General features: G+C 39.5%; 1 protein-coding gene across 10 annotated transcripts in view; it reads left to right on the forward strand.

Annotated features, from left to right (window-relative positions):
• cher (filamin protein cher) overlaps positions 1–22,338 on the forward strand; it is a 98,014-nt gene that overhangs the window by 67,553 nt on the left and 8,123 nt on the right. For all 10 annotated transcript variants that reach the window (XM_034981142.2, XM_034981141.2, XM_069506536.1 and 7 more), the window contains 14 exons: positions 306–475; positions 751–876; positions 2,063–2,176; positions 2,836–3,024; positions 3,909–4,011; positions 6,234–6,376; positions 6,772–6,880; positions 7,627–7,791; positions 8,339–8,578; positions 17,773–17,963; positions 20,456–20,611; positions 20,964–21,033; positions 21,349–21,467; positions 22,238–22,334. In XM_034981142.2, coding sequence (XP_034837033.1) covers positions 306–475; positions 751–876; positions 2,063–2,176; positions 2,836–3,024; positions 3,909–4,011; positions 6,234–6,376; positions 6,772–6,880; positions 7,627–7,791; positions 8,339–8,578; positions 17,773–17,963; positions 20,456–20,611; positions 20,964–21,033; positions 21,349–21,467; positions 22,238–22,334 — 1,992 coding nt within the window. The remainder of the gene's footprint in view (positions 1–305; positions 476–750; positions 877–2,062; positions 2,177–2,835; positions 3,025–3,908; positions 4,012–6,233; positions 6,377–6,771; positions 6,881–7,626; positions 7,792–8,338; positions 8,579–17,772; positions 17,964–20,455; positions 20,612–20,963; positions 21,034–21,348; positions 21,468–22,237; positions 22,335–22,338) is intronic.

Consider the following 22,338-nt stretch of genomic DNA (forward strand, 5'->3'; position numbering starts at 1 on the left):
CATGCCAAATTTCAGCCCGATCCGTCCAGTAGTTTGAGCGGTGCGTTGATAGATCAGTCAGTCAGTGAGTCACCTTTTACTTTTACATATTAAGATTACGTGGACTGATTCCTTTAGCAAATATGCACAATCATTCTAGTTTGTTTCTTTTTCTCTTTTAGTTTTTTCTTTTCGTTCAGTATGTAGGCAATGCTCGTTTGCTTGTATGGGTTATGTGATAACAGCATCTTCAACCTTATTCTTGGTCATATCTAGTTCAGACAAAAATTCCTTAACCATTCTTTACATATCTTACCTTTTTCCAGGTTCTCCCTACAAATTCCACGTGGACTCCATATCCTCGGGCTACGTGACGGCATACGGACCTGGCCTCGTCTCGGGTGTCAGTGGCGAGCCCAGCGAGTTCACCATCAGCACCAAGGGCGCTGGCGCTGGTGGTTTGTCCATGGCAGTTGAAGGTCCCAGTAAAGCTGAGGTTAGTTCTGCCGGTTTCCCGACAGCCTCTATAGAGATTATCCATCGGCGACGGCTTTGCGTGCTCTTCGAGGCACGAGGGCGGAACACCGCCAACTTCTTAGCTCCAAGCTAGTATCTACTAAGAATTTCTTCACAGGAAAACCCAACACCCATTTTTGCATTCATTGAGAATTTTCAGATGCACGCCAGAATTCATTTTGATGTGTTTTAGACCACTAACTTATTTTACAATTTATCGATAGGTATCAAACAATTAAAATTTATGTTTTCCAGATTACATGCCACGACAACAAAGATGGCACCGTCGCGGTGTCGTACCTGCCCACTGCACCGGGAGAGTACAAAGTCAGTGTCAGATTCGGCGAAAAGCATATCAAAGGCTCACCTTTCACTGCTAAGGTCTGTACCGTTAACCTAGTTTCTAATAAATACATGTAACTAGTAACAATTACATATATTTTAAGTCTCCAATGACAGAGCATTTAATTTCGAAATTGGTAGAGTTCTGGCATTTCACGAAGGCCATTGACTCATGGTTGTGTATAAGTGGTATCGATATACGTAAGGTACACTAAATGTGTGCGTTTGATAGCGCTTGCTCGCGACTGATTGGTCCGACATGCACGCACATATACGCGATAACCATGTAAACGACTTACCACAAGTAAAGTTCACTAGCCTTCGTGAACTGCAAGAACTGTACATTATTACCGGGCATCTCTTTTGTGCCTTCTACAAGCGCATCGGTACTGACAAAGCGCATTATGCTGTTTTGGCTCTCGGAAAAATCATATATCAAATCAAAAGAAGAAGAATTTTGTCAGCTGCTTAGTCCAAAGCAATCTAAAATGTCACACCAATAATTGCGCGAGAAACGTCAGCTCTCATCTACCCAAAGAGACAGACAGATGGATATAGGCTTTCTGGTTCCAGGATATTAATGCACATGGTGTAAAAATACGTTTATGTCATCCATGAAATGTTAAAGATGTCAATATGTTGGAGCTTTACGCTGGAGCTATAAAAAAAGCTGTGATAGCCTAGTGGTTAGGACATCCGCCTTCTAATCGGAGGTCGGGGGTTCGATCCCGGGCACGCACCTCTAACTTTTCGGAGTTATGTGCGTTTTAAGTAATTAAATATCACTTGCATTATTTAACGGTGAAGGAAAACATCTTGAGGAAACCTGCATGCCTGAGAGTTCTCCATAATTTTCTCAAAGTTGTGTGAAGTCTGCCAATCCGCACATTCGTGGTAGGCTATGACTGACTGACTCTGAGACCCGTGCTCTGTAGTGGGACGGCGATGGGTTGATCATGATGATGATGGTGAATAACATGTGTGGCTAGAGGTCAGAGAGCAACCTCTTTAAATAATAAATTAGTATCTTAAATATTTTACTGTTTTTTTTTTAATGAAAATATTACAATAAAACTTAAAGCTAGCCTTATCTAATTACTATACAAATCATGCCCGCGTGGAATGGTGCCAAGAATACTGGCTGCATTTCCGCGTTTATAAAGTTTATTTTACTATGTTTATACAGCTATATTTCTTCTGTCCCTAATGCGCTTATCTCTTGCAGGTTACCGGGGAGGGTCGCAAGAGGAACCAGATATCTGTCGGCAGTTGCAGTGAGGTAACACTGCCCGGCAAAGTTGCTGACGATGACCTCCGTAGTCTTAATGCTTCTATACAGGTACTTCTTAGTTCTGCTTGATTCATCCAATCCTAGAAAAAGTGATTGATTGATTTTTGATTATGTTCTTTATAAACCAGTAACTTTTTAAGTAACATTATGTAGAAATACTTGCATACATTGAACTTGATCATATTATGTTATACTTAAAGGTTAAGTTTTAATAAGTAACTATTTAAGTGAGGTGCTGAGGTGAGGTACTGGAAGTGTTGGAAGACCCCCCACTAGATGGACGGACGACATCAGACGAGTCGCAGGGAGCCGCTGGATCCAGGCGGCGCAAGACCGTGGCGTGTGGAAGTCCCTGCAAGAGACCTATGTCCAGCTGTGGACGTCTATCGGTTGATGATGGGTGATTATGGTGATTTAAGTGAACAGACAGAAAACAAGAAACTTTTGATCGAAAGTTTTGGGAAATATTTGTATTCTATTTTCTCAACATAATATTATATTATAAATAGGATTAGTTTTAATTGTAGTAGAATTAGTTGTTAAGTTAAGTTTAAGCTAGTAATAAGTAGGTACTAACATAGGTTAAGGAATTGTTTCTGTACTAACACACAATTATGGGTGTACTGTACTTATGCCTGAAATAAAAGTTTATTTATTTATTTATTTATTTATATTGCTATGCTACATTTTGTCATGGACATTTCCAGGCACCGTCAGGTCTTGAAGAGCCTTGTTTCCTCAAGCGGCTGCCCTCAGGCAACATTGGTATCAGCTTCACTCCCCGCGAGGCTGGTCAGCACGTGGTGTCTGTCAAGAAGATGGGCGTGCACATCCAGAACTCCCCCTTCAACATCACCGTCCAGAAACAGGAAGTTGGAGACGCTAAAAAAGTCAAGGTAAAGGTCCATTATCGCAATCTTCCAGGCTCCAAAAGATCCCTCCTCTATGATGATCCTAGTAAGTAGCTAAGATCTGACTGAAACCAAGAAAGTCAAGGTAAGAATTGGCATTTTGGGTGATAAGGTATTGAAGAACCTTGTTTTCTCAATCGCCTGCCCTCAGGCAACTTCGGTATCCGCTTGATGAGGTTAAATACGCCAAGGAAGTCAAAGTAAGAGTCAATTATTGACATTTTTCAGGAATATCAGATCTTACTGACCTGAATTAATGTAGTATTAGATGTCATTTTTAATTTTAATGTACATACCACGATTATAATTTTCTTTTATATTTGTCGATATTTCAACCCAATTGCGCGGGTCGTGGTCACGACGGGACTGCGGTGCTGCGAGAGTTTAAGTTGTCTGTACTGTCAAGGGCAGTAGCGAACTACCCTCTTTCTTGTTCTTCTCGCTGGAACTTCACGAGCTGTCCGGCAAAATACACTCACAACGTCACTATTACATTAAAATATGTCGTTAAACCATGAAATAAGCTTAAAATCATTAGCCATTTTTAATGAACGGATGATCCTAAACGAGTTGCTGGGACATGAAGTTGTACACAAGATGCACAAGGCGGTAGTCTGTAGAATTCCTTCCAAGACACCTATGTGCAGACTGGACGACTATGAGTTGCCATGACGACGATGAGCCGGCCTTGAAGCGCCTTGTTTCAAGCGCTTACTCTTAGACAACTTCAGCACTCTTCAGTTTAATTTAGTTCAGTTTGTTTCAACGACCTTTAATCAAATATCAAATTTAATTTCTCTTGCAAGCAACATAATTATTATTGAATAACTTAGGAACTTTTATGTTAAATCTAGATTTTTATTTTATAGGTATCGGGACCTGCTCTTAAGGAAGGCAAAACCCATGGAGAGAATACATTCACAGTCGACACGAGGAACGCTGGTTATGGTGGTCTCTCACTCTCTATCGAAGGTAAGACAAGGGCCAAAATATACTAATCCTTCTTGGCACAAATCGCAAATTGCTCCTCATTATTATCATCATCGTCAGCTTGTGGAGGCCCTGTAAGCCTTCCTAAACGAGTGCCACCACACACAGTCCTTGGAGCTTTCTCCATCCAGCCACTTCCCACCACCCCTCTTTATATTATATCTGACGACCTCCCTGGCGCAGTGGTAAGCGCTGTGGTCTTAATAGTGGGAGGTCCCGGGTTCGATTCCTGGCAGGGGTTTGGAATTTTATAATTTCTAAATTTCTGGTCTGGTCTGGTGGGAGGCTTCGGCCGTGGCTGGTTACCACCCTACCGGCAAAGCCGTGCCGCCAAGCGATTTAGCGTTCCGGTACGATGCCGTGTAGAAACCAAAGGGGTATGGGTTTAATAAAAACTGCCATACCCCTTCCAGGTTAGCCCGCTATCATCTTAGACTGCATCATCACTTACCACCAGGTGAGATTGCAGTCAAGGGCTAACTTGTATCTGAATAAAAAAATAAAAAAAAATATCGTCGGTCCATCGAGTTGAACGGCGCGGCGCTCCACACTATGTTTACTAGTGCGCGGTCTCAAGGTGGTTTGATAGATCCAGATAGATCCATCATTTACTTCATATTTGTTCCTGAAAGATAATTTTCTGAATTTTCCCAAATTCGCACAAATATGAAGCTACAATGAACCAAAAGCTTAATTTGCTGTAATCCGCTGAAACAAGTCGAATCTGTATGGTGCAACATGCAGCATGCGAAATGCTGCAACAATGCACAATTGCAAAGTTTGACTTTGCAATTGTGCATTGTAAGGTCTACATCTCCTCATCATCTCAAGGATTTGTGTGGTGCTGCGTGGTGGTGGTGCGTATTGCTTGCCTGGTGGCTGCTTCTTCCTGCATGTTTAGCAGTGGGAGGGCGGGCGGTGCATTTCACATGCTGCATGTTGCACCATACAGATTCGACTTGTTTCAGCGTTTTCAGCAGTTTTTTGAAGAATATTAACCAAGTTAATTGTTGACTAATATTCCCCTTTCCCCTCCTATTAAGCGTAAAGCTTGTGCTAGGAGTAGGTACGACAATAGTGCAACGGGTGGGATTTGAACCGGCGACCTTTCGGTTTTCAGTCCATACCTTAAACCGTTGAGCTATCGAGGCTCAAAATTATTACTGCTGAGGCACATAACTTGTTCTGGAGTAAAGACCGTGTACCAGCAAGCGCACTAAAGGACGACCTCCAATACGTGCTGGACTGAGGAGCTTAAGGAGGTAGCGAGAAGTGAGTGGATGAGAAAGGCCGAGGACCACGTGTGGGGGGGTGTTCTCAGGAAGCCCTATGACCAGCAGTGGACGCAAAGAGTCTGATTGATTGATTTGTATTAAGAGGAGGTTTACAAATTTACGCTCGGCCATACGAACAAAGCCATTGCGTGGCTATTATTATAGTAATTTAGAGTGATGTTTATAATTTTTTTATGCTTGATCAAATAAATGGATTGTTACCAAAACTATACAACTAGATTTGTTAAAAAATTTAATTTTTGTTTTGATTTATTTTGATATAAATTTTCGGTTGAATTTATGTTTTATTCAAGACAAAAGTTGTCTTAAACTAGCCATATAATTCGTGATAATTGGCAACAGTTCTTCTTTTTGCCCAGTAATGTGATTAAAAATCCATATTCTAGTACATTATAAGTCAATAAATATTTTTTTCCAGTAAATTAGATGATTTTCAAGGACAGATTTAGGGCTTCAAAGTTGAGTCTGTTATTTAATTAAAACTAAGTGCGGGAGATTGGACACTACAAAATAAATAAAAAAGAGAGCTGGCAGCTACCTTGGTCAAAGAATTAGTTTGGCCATCCAAAGGGGTAATGCTGCCAGCATCTTGGGTACAATGCCTCGCTACGTCTATGAGGTCTCGATGAGGTTTTAGATTTAATTTAATTTATTTTAGTTTTAGTTTAATGTTGTTTTTTTTTTAGATTTAAGTTTATTAATAGTTTATTTGTTAACCATTGATAAATAAATAAAATAGATTTTGTAAATATGATACATTAAAGGTCAATACGAAAGATTGATTTATTTTAAACATGTATTCAATTATTATTTGAAAATTTGTCCTTGGATAAATTTTGGAGCTTGAAATCTTAGAATTTCATAGTTCAAGTGATAGCGGGCCCTTAATCATAACTAAAATTACCTTAGGTCCCAGCAAGGCAGAAATCCAGTGCGCGGACACTAAAGATGGCATTTTGGCCATCAGCTACAAACCGACTGAGCCTGGCTACTACATCGTCAACCTGAAGTTCGCAGACCACCATGTGGAAGGATCTCCCTTCACTGTTAAGGTAAGACATCTGCTTTCACGTCTCGTTGTATACTTGCCGCTTCGATTGCTACTTCGTAATAATGCAAGGGAATCTAGTCTGTATACCTACCTATACAACGTTAGTTTTAGTATACGCAAAAATCGAAACACATGACAAATATTTTTACATAAAGAAAAGAAAAACACAACTCCTCCTTTTTTGAAAGTCGGTTAAGAAAGTAATCCTTGGTTAATCCTCTACTTATCTGTGAAAGTCCCATCGAAATAGGTTCAGCCGTTCAGAAGATTAGCCCTTTCAAACAGTTAAAACTTCAATTTTATTTATTAGTACCTAATGTATTTTCAAGATTAAAACTTAGCCTTAAGCCTTAAGCCTTGAATAACTTATTTACGTACCCAATACTTATCATGAAGGTCTCTGGAGAAGGCAGCAACAGACAGCGCGAAAAGATCCAAAGACAGAGGGACCCAGCACCACTCACGGAGGTCGGCACCAACTGCAAACTCACTTTTAAAATGCCAGGTACGCTAGACTAAGTTTTTTTTTTTTTAATCTTTATATATAAAAGGAAAAGCTGACTGACTGACTGCCTGACTGACCTATTAACGCACAGCTAAAAACTACTGGACGAATCGGGCAATTTGGCATGCAGATACTAGATAGCTATTATGACTTAGACATCCGCTAAGAAAGGATTTTTGAAAGTTCAATCGCTAAAAGGGTAGGGTTTTTTATCGTTTACTAGTAAGCCCTTGAGTACGATTTCACCTGATGGTATGTGATGATGCAGTCTAAGATGAACGCGGGTTAACTTGGAAGAGTTATGGGAGTTTTATTAAACCCATACCTACCCCTTATCGGAATCTACATGGCATCGTACCGGAACACCGCTTGGCGGTACGGCTTTGCCGGCAGGGTTGTATATTCTAGCAGTGCGTATCACAAACGAGGAAGCGAACTGTTCCGTTGGTACACTACGAGGTACAATACAATACAATTCTTATTTGTTAATGTGTGTAGGTAGTACATAAAAAAATAAAAAATAAAAATTACTACGAGTGAAAATGAAAATGAAAATGAAAATCTTTTTTATTCGTATAAACTTTTACAAGTACTTACGAATAGTCGGATGCATCTACCACTGGTTCGGAATGCCTTTCCTGCCGAGAAGAACCAGCAAGAAACTCGGCGGTTGCTCTTTTCAAATATTTGATATGGGTACAAGAGTATATTTTATGTACCCATTCATAAAACATTATTTTCTCCAGGCATCACTTCCTTCGACCTGGCGGCGACTGTGACCAGCCCTGGAGGCGTATCAGAGGACGCCGAGATCCAGGAGGTGGTAGACGGTTTATACTCCGTCCACTTCATCCCCAAGGAGTTGGGGGTTCATACTGTGTCCGTCAAATATAGGGAGATCCATATTCCTGGTAAGTTTTGGTCTTATATTACCTACCTACTGTAATTTTTTGCTGTACGCTGTGATAGCCTAGTGGTTAGGACGTCCACCTTCTAATCGGAAGTCGGGGGTTCGACCCGGTAGGTACTTCAACTCTCAACTCTCAGGCATGCAGGTTTCATCACGATGTTTTCCTTTATCGTTAAAGCAAGCGATATATTTATTTGCTTAAAAAGTTAAAAAGTTAAAAGGCACATAACTCCGAAAAGTTAGTGGTGCGTAGGTACAAGGGGTCGGACCCAGAACCTCCCGAATAGAAGGCCGACGATTTAATTACTAGCCGGATAGGTGGCTGGCGTTTTAACCACTATAGGCTTTACACTTATACTTTTGAAATAACAGTTGACCCAAAGAGTTAAAATGGCGTGTGAAAAGTCATTTTGTACGGACTATATAATATACTTATTGTGAGTTCTTGCTATACCTACTGCTTGCCTGTTCATTAGGTATTGGATCATCAAATAGAATAGATCTGTAATTTCGCATCAAATTAAATTAATTATATTTTTCTTTCCCAGGATCGCCCTTCCAGTTCACAGTAGGTCCTCTCCGCGACTCAGGCGCACATTTAGTCAAAGCAGGAGGTGCGGGCCTGGAGAGAGGCGAAGCAGGGAGGTTTAACGAGTTCAATGTATGGACGCGGGAGGCTGGCGCTGGACAACTGGCCATCTCACTGGAGGGGCCCAGCAAAGCTGAGATCGACTTCAAGGACAGGAAGGATGGATCTTGTGACGCTTCTTACAAGGTTGATGAGCCAGGTACGTTCTATTCAGCTGAGATATCCACTTTAAGTAATCTAAATAAATGGACGTTTTGAATTTTTTTTTCAACCGACTTTACGGCTCTGGATTCTTGTCCTTTTGAGCCTACGTTTTATAGAGCCGCTAGAGACGTAGAGTAACGCGTGATACAGCATAATCAGTACCCATATTATAAATGCGAAAGTGTGTTTGTTTGTGGGTTTATTGGTTTGTTGGTTGGTTGGCTTGTTGGTTTGTCCTTTAATCACGTCGCAGCGGAGTTTACGCCATAGTTTACCACGATGGCCAAGTGCGGATAGGAAAACTTCTGGCTGCAGGTTTCCTCTCGATGTTTTCCTTCACGATTAAAACTAGTGATGGTTAGTGTTATTTATTTAAACACACATATAGATCCGAAACGCTAGAGTTGCGTGGAGTAGGGAGGTCTGGGGTTCGATCCCGGGCAGGCTGACGTCTAGGCTCTCTCAAGATTAACACAATTTCTTTGAAAAAAAAAGCTGTTACTTACCTGACTATGAATAAAAAGCTATACCTACCTAATATATTAAGAAAAGCAAATAAAAGTGCAAACTTTGCTGTATTACGATAACTCCACACCAGTTTACCAAGGTTTATGGTACAGAACTAAATAACTTACTTTAAGGCTCTTTATCGTGTCCAGATCGGCATCACCAAGTCAAATGACCCGCACGCCCCCGCGGGGCCTTACTGAACACCACAATATAAAAAACCTACATAAACAACTGAAATGCACTTCATAAATAAATCGCCTGGCTTGTTCCTTATTCGAATGTCGACACGCCCCTCGACCGAGCTGGCCAATCGCCGCTAACTTGACCACAGCCCGACGCGGCAAAATTTACTGCGAGGCATTTTGACAGATCGATTTTTTAATTTCCTTTTTTTTTTGAAATAGCTCCTTTTTTTTTTCTTTAAGTGGTACGGGCAATAGCCGACGCATTTTCGGCCAGTGATTACGCGAAATTTATGATATTTGTTTTTTGCTAATGTCCGTCATAAGTTTTCCGAGTTGGATATTTTCGTTTTTTACGCGGTAATTTTATGAAGACATTTTTAAATGTTAATACTTAATAAATTTTTAATTTCCGTTTCGGTTTCGATTGCCGTGGCATGCAATATTGAGTAAGTATGGGTATTTGAATTCCCTTTTTTGATTATTTGTTCGGAATCAAATAGGTAACCGTGACATGAAAACTTTCGAAGGTCAAAAATAATTAGTCTGGTGGCATCTACGTTTTGTAATTCTTTTTTGTAAATAATTTTCGAGGAATTTCCCATGGTAGGTTGCCTTATCAATACTTATAATATAATTTAATAAATTTCGTTGCGGCCTGATTGAAGGACGCATCAACAAACAAACATACTTTCGCATTTATAATATTCCTAGAGGATGCCCGCGACTTCGTCCGAGTGGATTTAGATTTTTTGGAAATCCCGTGGGAACTTTTTGATTTCCGGGTTAAAAAGTTGCCTACATCATTTTCTATGCAAGCTACCTCAGTTCCAAATCCATACTAATATTATAAATACGAAAGTGTGTCTTTCTGTCTGTCTGTCCGTCTATCTGTCTGTCTGTTGGTCTGATAGCCTTTCACGGCCCATCCGTTCAACCGATTTTGACGAAATTTGGTACAGCGATAGCTTGCTTCCCGGGGAAGGACATAGGCTAGGACTTTTTATCCCGAAAAATCAAAGAGTTTCCACGGGATTTTCAAAAACCTAAATCCACGCGGACGAAGTCGCGGGCATCATGTAGTTTCATATAAATCGGTTAGACGGATGGGCCTGAAAAATGCTAATGAACTCTATAATTTTCCGGGATAAAAAGTAATCCTGTAGGTACCAAATTTCATCAAAATTGGTTAAACTGTTAGGCCGTGAAAAGCTAGCAGACAGACAGACACACTTTCGCATTTATAAGATTAGTATGGAAAGTATGGATTAGTAGCAATGGATTAGATTAGTGGTTACTTTACGTTACTTTAATGAACTTAAAAAGCCATTAAGCACGGTGTATTAAAATAAACTCGAGCCCTTAATGTGTAGTATGTAAATGAACAAATTAGCAAATCTAATGCCGTTCCCGCTCAAACTGTAGTTACTGGCAGCTGACGCGGTGGTAATTGTTGACTGCGTTTGAATTGTATAATTACTACTATATCTAAATCTAAATATATATAAAAGGAAAAGGTGACTGACTGACTGACTGACTGAGCTGACCCCTAAGGGGGTGAAATAGGGGGTTTTAAATTTGTGTAGTCCACGCGGACGAAGTCGCAAATAAATATAAAAGGAAAAGGTGACTGACTGATCTGAAAAGATGACAAACTATTGGATGGTTCAGGCTGAAATTTAGCATGCAGATAGCAATTATGACGTAGACACCCGCTAAGAAAGGATATTTAAAAATTCAACCGCTTAGGGGGCAAAATAGGGGCTTAAAATTTGTGTAGTCCACGAGGACAAAGTCGTGGGCATAAGCCAGTTACTATATAATGTACTAACTTGTAAGTACATATATAAAATAGTGGAAGAATATAGGTAATATAATATTGTCTTACCAAGTTGCAAAAACAAAAGTTGCAAGTGTGGTGGTATTTACAAAAAGCCGATCAAGTGCGAGTCTGACTTGCACACTAAGAGTTACGTAGTTACGTAACCTAGTACCATCGTACTCTTATATAATGCCATATACCTACTTTTTAAAGGCGCCATCTTGGTGTTTTATCATTTGTTGTTATAGCGGCAATAAAATTACACACTTTCTACCTATTACGGTGCATGAGATAAGGCTCTCTGACAGATGGACAGACGGACAGTTGTGGTTTAGTAATAGGGTTCCGTTGGCACCCTGCGTGGGTACGGATCCTTGAAAATTGACAAAATGCCGAAGCTGTCAATCTTCCTGTTATTGCTATTAATCATGTCTAGTAGTTATTCACAGTTGCAACTTGCAGCTGATGCGATGTGGTGGTAATTGGTAACTGCGTTTGAGCTAATTACAACAATAGGTATAACTGAATAATATATTATCTACTTGCAAGTAACGTGATAGCCTAGTGGTTAAGACGTCAGCCTATTCGGAAGGTCAGTGATTCAATCCTGGGCACGCACCTATAACTTTTGCTGAGTTATGTGCGTTTAACAGTGAAGAAAAACATCATAAGGAAACCTGCATGCCGGCGAGTTCTCCATAATGTTACAGGAGTCACAGGAGTGTAGAGTCTGTCAACTAAAACAGTAATTTGGTATCTGGAGGGGGAGTGCCATCGTCAAGTCGAGCAAAGAGGCACCACTATATCAATAACTTTACTACAAGTTTAAAATTTGTACGTTATTCCTTTAAACATAGCATCATCATCATCATGAACCGATAGACGTCCACTGCTGGACATAGGTCTCTTGTAGCGACTTCTACACGCCACGGTCTTGCACCGCCTGGATGCAGCGGCTCCCTGCGACTCGTCTGATGTCGTCCGTCCATCTAGTGGGTGGTCTTCCAACGCTGCGCCTTCCGGTTTCCTTTAAACATATAAATCTATACTAACTAGCTTATGCTCGCGACTTCGTTCGCGTGGACTACACAAATTTCAAACCCCTATTTCACCCCCTTAGGTGTTGAATTTTCAAAAATCCTTTCTTAGCGGATGCCTACGTCATAATAGCTATCTGCATGCCAAATTTCAGCCTGATCCGTCCAGTAGTTTAAGCTGTGCGTTGATAGATCAGTCAGTCAGTCAGTCATTCAGTCAGTCAGTCAGTCAGTCAGTCACCTTTTCCTTTTATATATTTAGATATTATAAAGAGGTAATGCCGTTAAGTTTGTTTGTAGGGGGTAATCTCTGGAACTACTGAACCGATTTTGAAAATTCTTTCACCAATAGAAAGCTACGTTATTCCTGAGTGACATTGGCTATATTATATACACGCGGGCGAAGCCGCGGGGATCAGCTAGTTGTTTAATAATTAGATAATCATTTATGTAGCTCGTGACAATGTTTATATCTAATACTTTAACAGAACAACGCTGGATTTAATAAATCTTAACGCGTGTAATTTGTCAATTAATATTTATAGCGTTTTTGTGCGAATATCTGAGTTAAGTGATTATACCTATCTGATCATTATGGTTTCGTAAACCTTACGTACTTAAATAAATAATCTTTTAATAGTGCGCTGATATATTTTAATGTAGACATCGGGTACATACGATTAGTTTGATGTTTTTATTTGTCGATATTTCAACCCAATTGCAAGGGTCGTGGTTTACCACATTATTATCGCTATGTCGATTACCCTGCTTCTCCTACGGGTTTCCTCTTTCCTAATTTAATCACCTAGAGAAACTCCGAGTATTGGTCTCTCCATCGCTGGCTGACTGACTCTGAGCTTCCTTAATATGGGGCTCATAGTTAGCGACCATGTCTCGGATCAGTATGTCGTCACTGGCAACACGCACCGGTCGAAGAGTTTGGTCTTCAAGACTGAGGAATTTTGGATTAGAATTAAAATGTGGTTAGAAATAAAAAGCTTTATACTTAAACAATAATATATTAAAATAAAAGCCGATTATTAAAACTGGATTGATACGAATCGAAGCATCACATCGGGCCGAAAGAATGTGCCCTTGTAGAAACTTTGGGATCGTATAAATGAATGGGCAAAATGACCGGCCCTTTGACGACTGAGCCGCGGCTTGCATTTAAAAGTGTTCTTTATTTTATTTTCTTTTCTTTCATAGAAATGATAAAGAAAGTTTTCTTTTATTGTCTTGTTTTGTAGAGTATTGATTGGTTTTATCTGTCTCGATACTATTATTTTATCTATAAGTACTACATTTGGATTTTTTTTAATTTATAGCCTTTTTGAGAAATTTCCACGAAATTGATCCTTAATTTTCTACCTAGCATAAAGGTAAAATAGAATAATTCTAAGCAAATTCCTGAGTGATTCAATATTTCCAGCAAATGTGATTTTTATAGTTATTGAAAACATGAAATCTTTTTAGTATAAAATCTGTTTTTTTTTTAAATTTTAGACTATTGACTGCATTTCCGTGCTTAAGAGCAAGACACAAATTATATTTTTGCACAAATTTGTAATAGCCCCAATCTATGTCATGTTTTATTACCTAGATACTATTTAATCGATTTAATCATTAAACACAAAAATATTATTTAAAAATTGACATTAAGTGTTTACATCTATCGGCATGTCGGTGACGCGACCTTCTAGTTTTTACCCATCCCAAAATCGTCCAGCGCGCCAAACGAAATTTTCACTTTAAAAATCCGAAATCATAACAGCTCGTAACTTAAAACGTACCAGCTAAGCTTAAGTCATTATACGTCCGAAATAGCTCAAAAATTTCTAATCGCTATACACTTATGAAGTATCTTAAAACAAAAAGCCGCCGCTTCTTTGTCGGATGAACGAGGTTTTTTTCCGCGGGCGAACACAATGGGCCCTGGACAAATTTAGTTTTAGACCCCGGATTCCTTACCTCTGGTGTTTAGGAGTCATTTTAATTGACCGTCGGCCTGATATCGTGGAGGGAAAAAAGGTTTGCAGCCCGTTGGAAGGGACATCGCGCTATGATGGAATGTTGTGTTGGAACGGGATTTTTTTGGAACGGATTCCAATTTTTAAGTTGCACCAAATGTTTATTATTCTGGAATAATTTTTTTCAAGGAAAGAGTGTTTCAGGCTACTGACTGTATTGTAGATACTTGTACAACTCAGGTCTCCTGGGTCTAGAATCTTCTTTGATTATAAAAGAAAGAATTACCATTGATGATGGATGACCGGTCCTTCAACGCACAACTCAAACTTCTGAACAAAGATTTTATAAAACTCTAGATACCCGAAGCGATAGACCTAGGTTGTAGCGACGCAGATTACATGAATATTGGCGCGGGGCTTACGCACCTTTTGACACCTTCGAGCTTTCTTCAAAAAATGGCGGCCAGGGTTGCTCTGTATAGCAACTTTTTTTTATTCAGATACAAATAAGCCCTTGACTGTAATCTCATCTGGTGGTAAGTGATGATGCACTCTTAAGATAAAAGCGGGCTAACCTGGAAGGGGTATGGAAGTTTTTACTAAATGCCCCTTTGGTTTCTACATGGCATCGTACCGGAACGCTAAATCGCTTGGCGGCACGGCTTTGCTGGTAGGATGGTAACTTGCCACGGCCGAGGCCTCCCACCAGACCAGACCAGAAATTTAGAAATTATAAAATTCCAAACCCCTGCCAGAAATCGAACCCGGGACCGCCCACTAATAAGACCACAGTGCTTTCTACTACGCCAGGGAGGTCGTCAATCAACTACATAGGTATATTAACTATCTAGCTAACTACACAACTACAACTTATCTTAAAATTGCACTTAAGTCTCTATTCTTATCCAACTTTCATTGATTAAAATCAGAAAATATTCAAACATACTTACACATTCTTTATACTCAGTTTTTGAGGAAATTTTCGCAAAACATACATCAATGTTTTTAGTTCAAACTTCAAAGTATAAGAAAGAGGAAGCGGCCCGGGCATCGAACCCGTAACATGTCAATACCACCGCTTTGCATGAGGCCTACATCATTATTTGGGGCTTTGGACCGGTTGCATCGCGATCGACTAACTGAAGGTTAATCCGAGCTAATTTACCAAATATTAGTTTTAGTAGGTACTTTAAATTCGTACCTAATTCAATACAAGATAAAGTTGAAAACTGAAACCCGACTACGATCGTCTTAATAAACGCTGAAATACTAAAATTGGGTTTCTGTCGCTTGGTATATTTTAATAGTATCTATACTAAATTTATATAATATTTATGAACTCAGTATTTTTTTTCTCTTTCATTTGACATCCCACTAGATACAATAGCAAAAAAAAATGTTTAAAGACCCCCATTTTTTTGGATGTAACATCCGACAGATCAAATTTTGTTCATATAAAATGTAGCCTTAGATGTCACACATACCATAACAACGAATCAATTGACACCTCATTTATCAAAATCGGCCCAGTAGCACAGAATATATAATAGTACTTACTAGTAGATTAGCCGCTACAGTGGAACACACATATACAAACATACATACATACATACCTAGACTGCCAAAATCATAACCCTTCCTTTTGGCTTTGCCGTAGCGGATAAAAAGAGCATAGAGAGATGTTGAGCCGAGTTGTAGAAATCCCATAGGTTTTAGATTTACCGCGATAAAAAGTATCCGCGATGTGTTATCTGTTACCTACTTAAATAAAGTCGATTAGAAATCAAAATCGAACACAGTGTCACTGGCCCAAACACTAGTTACAAGTACAAAAACAACAAAAAATCGCAAAAAGACATTGCACAAAACACAAAAAGATTTTTTGTCCAATCACCGAAAAACACGATCGAAAAAACCTTACCACATGTAAATAAATCTGCAACTATAATGCCCTCCACGAAGCACAATAGTTAATACAACCCCCTGTATCACGGAACATGGTTCCAATCATTGCGACAATCGCAATCACTTTCCACTGCATGATATTATTAGCTGGTCCTAACAAGAGTATTATAATTCGGCTTAAAACGACGATCGTGATGATTGCAATGAATCAGTCGCAATTTCCGTAATACAAGAAGCAGAAAAAAAATAGTATTTGTTCACCATTGATATAAAACCAAAGATATTCAAACAAGAGTCCGAAGAAAGATTGTCTATGTACCCTATTACAAAATCACAAGTCCCTGATTAGTAAAAGAAAACGGATTTGATGAGCTCAAAACTATACGATCTTATTTATTGATTGATGATTTTGTCTCAGATAACAACGCCCTAACGAAATCAGTATTTAAAAAAAATACAGAATCTAAAAACAAAAAATAAAAAATAAAGAGTTTAAAAAAAGACAGAACATATTTTCTAAATCTTTTTCTAAACGGCATTGTAGCAAAACGTTTCGTGTAAATTACTAGATCTAAATATCTAAAGAGAAATCTAAAATCTAAAGATTTTAAACAGGCTGGTGTTGGGCAACAGCGACACTCATGTCATCACTTACCACCAGGTGAGATTGCAGTCAAGGGCTTGTATTTGAATAAAATAAAAATATAGAATCTATATGTTTCATACAAGCTCCCTTACTGAGCAAGCGTTTTGATGTTTGATAAAAAGTAGCTGATTTGACTAGTAGTCATCATCCCTAATGAAGCCAGATCCTCAATCCGCAGTTTCTGAACACCTACCTATCTCCAAAGAACAATATCAACGTATTGCATGTGAAAATTTAAATTTTCGTCTCCAGGAAGAAATATGGCTGACATCATTAGCCAGTTATTCAGATTGAGTGACGTATTCTCCGGCTGAGCCTTTTTTCATGCAATTCAAATCGCGTTTTTGCCTCTTTTTGTCCCGTTTTTGCCCCGTTTTTTTCCGATTTCGTCGGTTTTTTAGACCCGCCGCGCAAATTTATCGTTTGCATTTGTCGGATATCGGAAAAGGGTTGGCTTAGAACTTATTTGCGGATTGCATCTGGTTATGTTTTTGTAGTGTGCGATAAAATTTAAACTGGACAGTTTGGATATCTATATCGACGACCGACAGGTGCGAAGACTTGTTTGATTTCCTGTTGGCTTAATTTAGAAAAATATTTTTTCCCATAGGTTTGTATGATTGATTAGTGAATAGCGATTATTGATTACAGATAAAGAGGTATTTAAGCGTCCATATCAGTAGAATGTTATTTGTTTATTACCTTTTTGATAACGATGATAAATTTGCCAGAATCCTTGAAAACCTCCGTGGCGCAGTGGTAAGCGCTGTGGTCTTAATATTGGGAGGTCCCGGGTTCGATTCCTGGCAGGGATTTGGAATTTTATAATTTCTAAATTTCTGGTCTGGTCTGGTGGAAGGCTTCGGCCGTGGCTAGTTATACCACCCTACCGGCAAAGCCGTGCCGTCAAGCCATTTAGCGTTCCGGTACGATGCCGTGTAGAAACCAAAAGTGGCATGGATTTATTAAAAATTCCATACCCCTACCAGGTTAGCCCGCTACCATCTTAGACTGCATCGTCACTTACCACCAGGTGCGATTGCAGTCAAGGGCTAACTTGTATCTGAATAAAAAAAAATGAAAAAAAAACCCAACTAACACTATAATTTTTTCCCAGGTGAATACCGTATCGGGCTTAAGTTCAACGAGCAACACATCCCCGACTCACCCTTCAAGGTGTACATCTCACCAGCGGTGGGTGACGCCTACCTCTTGGAAGTGGCCCAGTTCCCAGACAACGCACAAGTGGACAAACCCACCCAGTTCTACATCAGGCTCAATGGAGCTAAGGGCAGCTTGGATGCCAGGGTGAGTGTGATATTGCTTACACCCATCAAGCATCCTCGGTGGGTGATGCGCACCACTTGGAATTGACCCGATTGCGGGACAATGCACACATCTCCTAATTTCCTAACGATATTTAGGATAACTAAAACTTAACTGCTCATGTTTGGTTCATCTTCTTCTTTTACTGAGTTTCTGCTCTGCTTGAAGAACTTTGTCCTGCCGATTGGTTACATCGTCTAAGAAATATTGTGACATGGTACAATTTATTTTTATTATTTTACTAGATGATGCCCGCGATTTCGTCCGCGATTTAGGTTTGTCAATTTCCGGGACGCAAGCTACCTCTGTACCAAATTTCATCAACATGGGTTATAAGCTGTTTGCCCGTGAAAAGCTAGCAGACAGACAGACACACTTTTGCATTTATAATATTAGTATGGATTTCTTTTTAAAGTCTTTCGATCACCGCCATATCCTACTATCTATATATTATATATACTACTAGCTGATGCCCGTGACTTCGTACGCGTGGCTTTAGGTTTTTAAAAATCCTGTGGGAACTCTTAAATTTTCCGGGATAAAAAGTAGCCTATGTCCTTCCCCGGGTTGCAAGCTACCTCTGTACCAAATTTCGTCAAAATCGGTAGAACGGTTAAGCCGTGAAAAGCTAACAGACAGACAGACACACTTTCGCATTTATAATATTAGTATGGATCTATCATATCAAACTATCGGCTTAGTTTTTTTTACAACTTTTGAATTCTGTACATTTGTTCAGCCTTCACGTATCCCTCGTCCAGACAATATATTCGCCAATGAGGGGTCATTTTGATTTATCGTGTGAACACGATAGCCGTCCAGTTGCCGCCATAATATTGAAGATTTATGATCGATGATTTCAGTTGGCATAATACTGACCGGAGATAACGTTTATTTCATAGATTTTTGTACTCTACTAGCTGATGTCGACTTCGTCCGCGTGGAATTAGGTTTTATAAAAGTCCCGTGGGAACTCTTTGATTTTCCGGGATAAAAAGTAGCCTATGTCACTCTCCAGGTCTATATCTGCACACATGCAAAAAATCACGCCAATTCGTTGCACTGTTGCGACGTGATTGAAGGACAAACTAACAAACAAACACAGTTTTGCATTTATAATAAGGGTACTGATTTTACTGTTCTTTCTTTATGAAAGAGAAGAAATTTTGCAAATCGAGTGAATGGTACGCGACAGGTCATCCTGGATGAGGCGCCCCGCACACCCGCACGTCACCCGCGCCGCGTTTTCCGAACCGGGTTATCGCGGGGATGTGCGGGGCTCCCCGTCCCGATAGCGATCATGACCTATCGCGTATTGTGGTACAAATGTTTTTTAGATTTTAAAAATGTTTAAAACAAAGGATCAACTTCTCTAGTGTAATTTTAAGCTTACACGTCATTATGTCGTAAACATTCCAACTAAACATACAAAACGTCATTCCTCATACTCATGGCTAAGATTTGGAATACTCTTTCCGCAATCTGTGTTTCCTAGCCATTACAATCCGGGTACCTTTAAAACAAGTGCGAATAGACTCGCGCCTCATCATCACTTTCCATCAGGTGTGATTGTGGTCAAGCGTGTACCTATACTGAATAAAAAAGCACACACACACTGGTGTCTTGTTATTTCTGTGGAAAAAATGTAATAAAACAGACTGACCGCACGTGACCGCCCCCCCATAAATCAGGGGCCGCTTAATATTTTATACCTCGCGATGAATACTGGGCGAAGTTCGCGCGATGCGTTATAAAAATTAATATGGTAACACTTGTATTGTGAGGGGATGGATCACGTATTGTGGCCGGCCGTTCTTTGTTTCTTATGAGTTAAATATTACAGTAAAGATCGACCTCTTCTCTGTCAGTCAAGCAAAACAAAATAGTTGAATTTTTACACTTTTTAGAAATCCGTAACTACCTTAAGGGTGCCAACAGGACCCTGCTAAACCTCCGCTGTCAATCCGTCTGTCCGTCCGTCTGTGTATCCGTTTGTCTGACAGCGGGCTGTATCTCATGAACCGTATCTAATAGATAGAAATTTTGATTTCGTTACGCTTTAGGGTTCCGTACCCGAAGGGTGCCAACGGGGCCCTATTACTAAGCCTCAGCTGTCCGTCCGTCTGTCCATCATCCGTAAATCTGTCAACAGGCTGTATCTCATGAAACGTAATAGGTAGAGACTAGAGAGTTGAAATTTTCACAGTGTGTATTTTTATTGCTGCTATTATAAGAACAAATAATAAAAATTTAAAAAATGGCCGCCATTTAAATTACAAAAAAATAATTAAGGTGCTGATTAACTTTAATTACCTTAGGTTTAAGGTGGGGCGCATCTGTCTAGAAGGTGCCTATTCACTTTTATTTCGAAGGTACCAATACTTCGCGGTACGATAGTAAAATTCCGAGGTAGGAACTAGGCAGTAGGCTAGTATGGCAGTTGTAAGTGTCTAATCATAATGTTTTCATCACAGATAGTCTCACCAACGGGCAAGACCGACGACTGCTTTATCCAGAACATCGACGGTGACCAGTTCAGCATCAGGTTCATGCCCAGGGAGAACGGAGTCCACAACATCAACGTGAAGTTCAACGGTGTCCATATTCCTGCTTCGCCTCTTAGAATTAAGGTAACTCCTGAATCCTGCTCTCTCATTTATTAGCTGATACCCGCGATAAAAAAAATCTGTGAAATTATTGTGCACTAGCTGATGCCCGCGTGGAATTACTTTTAAAAATCCCGTGGGAACTCTTTGATTTTCCGAGATAAAAGTAGCCTATGTCTCTCTCCAGGTCTTTATCTATACCCATGCAAAAAACCACGTCAATCCGTATCACCGTTGGGATATGATTGAAGGACAAACCAACAAACAAACACACTTTCGCATTTATAATAAGGGTACTGATAATAAGGGTACTCTCATTGCTATCATATTTTTAACTAATGATACAATCATTCCTGTAAAATTTCGTCCTGTACAGGTCGGCAAGGATGATGCTGACCCCGCTGCGGTACACGCTCATGGACCAGGTCTAGGAGCTGTTAAAACTGGTAAGTTTTCTTCTTAAATCTCCTTCCTGATATCGAAACGAAAGATTTAAAAATGTTACATATGTATCCGGTGTGTACCTAACACATGCAACGACCCCTTGAAAATGTTTAAAATCCAATTTACCAAAAAGTAAAACGTATAGGTACTTACTACCTATCAATTTCAGCAATATAATATTTTCCATACTCTCACCCAGCCAAGCCGAGACATTTTGCTCTTGTCAAATGTAGATAAAGAATTAAAAGATTTTCCCTTCACTTTCTTTTGTCTTTCTTTCTTTCTTTCTTGTGATGACATGTCTGTAATTTTAATAGGCGCTAAAACGGATCTGATAATCAACACCTGCAATGCGGGAACTGGTATTCTGGCAGTCACGCTGGATGGACCTTCGAGAGTTGCCATGGATTGTACGGAGGTTGAAGAAGGATACAAGGTAAAATAAATAACATATTGTAATGTCTTGACATATACATGTACTTGATATATACTTGTAGTTCTATGAGTGCAAGAATTACTTCTACATCATTTTTTTCCGGTTATTTCTTATCTTTGCATATGCAAAGATAAGAAATAAGACCATATTTCTTTGAAGCTATATAGCTTCAAAGAAATATGGTCAAATATTATAAAAGTCTTTTTATTTTACGCTTCTTACGGATCACGGATAGTTTGGATTGTGAGTATTTCTTCTGACATTGTTAGATGTCGATATTGTGTTATGTCGATGATTTTACTTATATTCCTACCTACATAATATAGTTTATCTATTATTTTTTAAACTTTGTTGTTTCAACTTAGTTTTCCTTTTTTTTCCTCTAGTTATTTTTTTTTCATTTTTTCTTTCAACCCATCGCCGGCTCACTACAGAGCACGGGTCTCCTCTCAGAGTGAGAAGGGTTTGGCCATAGTCTACCACGCTGGCCATGTGCGGATTGGTAGATTTCACACACCTTTGAGAATATTATGGAGAACTCTCAGGCATGCAGGTTTCCTCACGATGTTTTTCTTTAACGTTAAAGCAAGTGATATTTAATTACTTAAAACGCACATAACTCGGAAAAGTTAGAGGTGCGTGCCCGGGATCGAACCCCCAACCTTCGATGAGAAGGCGGACGTCCTAACCACTCGGCTATCACAGCTTTTTTCTAGTTAATTATTATTATTCTACTATTTTATTTTATTCAACTGGTTTACTTTTCCTAGGTCCGATACACACCTCTCGCCCCTGGCTTCTATTACATGAGTATAAAGTACAACGGTGGTCACATCGTTGGGTCGCCTTTCAAGATTGAAGCCACTGGTAA

This window comes from Maniola hyperantus, chromosome 23, assembly GCF_902806685.2.
Source record: "Maniola hyperantus chromosome 23, iAphHyp1.2, whole genome shotgun sequence".
NCBI lineage: Eukaryota > Metazoa > Arthropoda > Insecta > Lepidoptera > Nymphalidae > Maniola > Maniola hyperantus.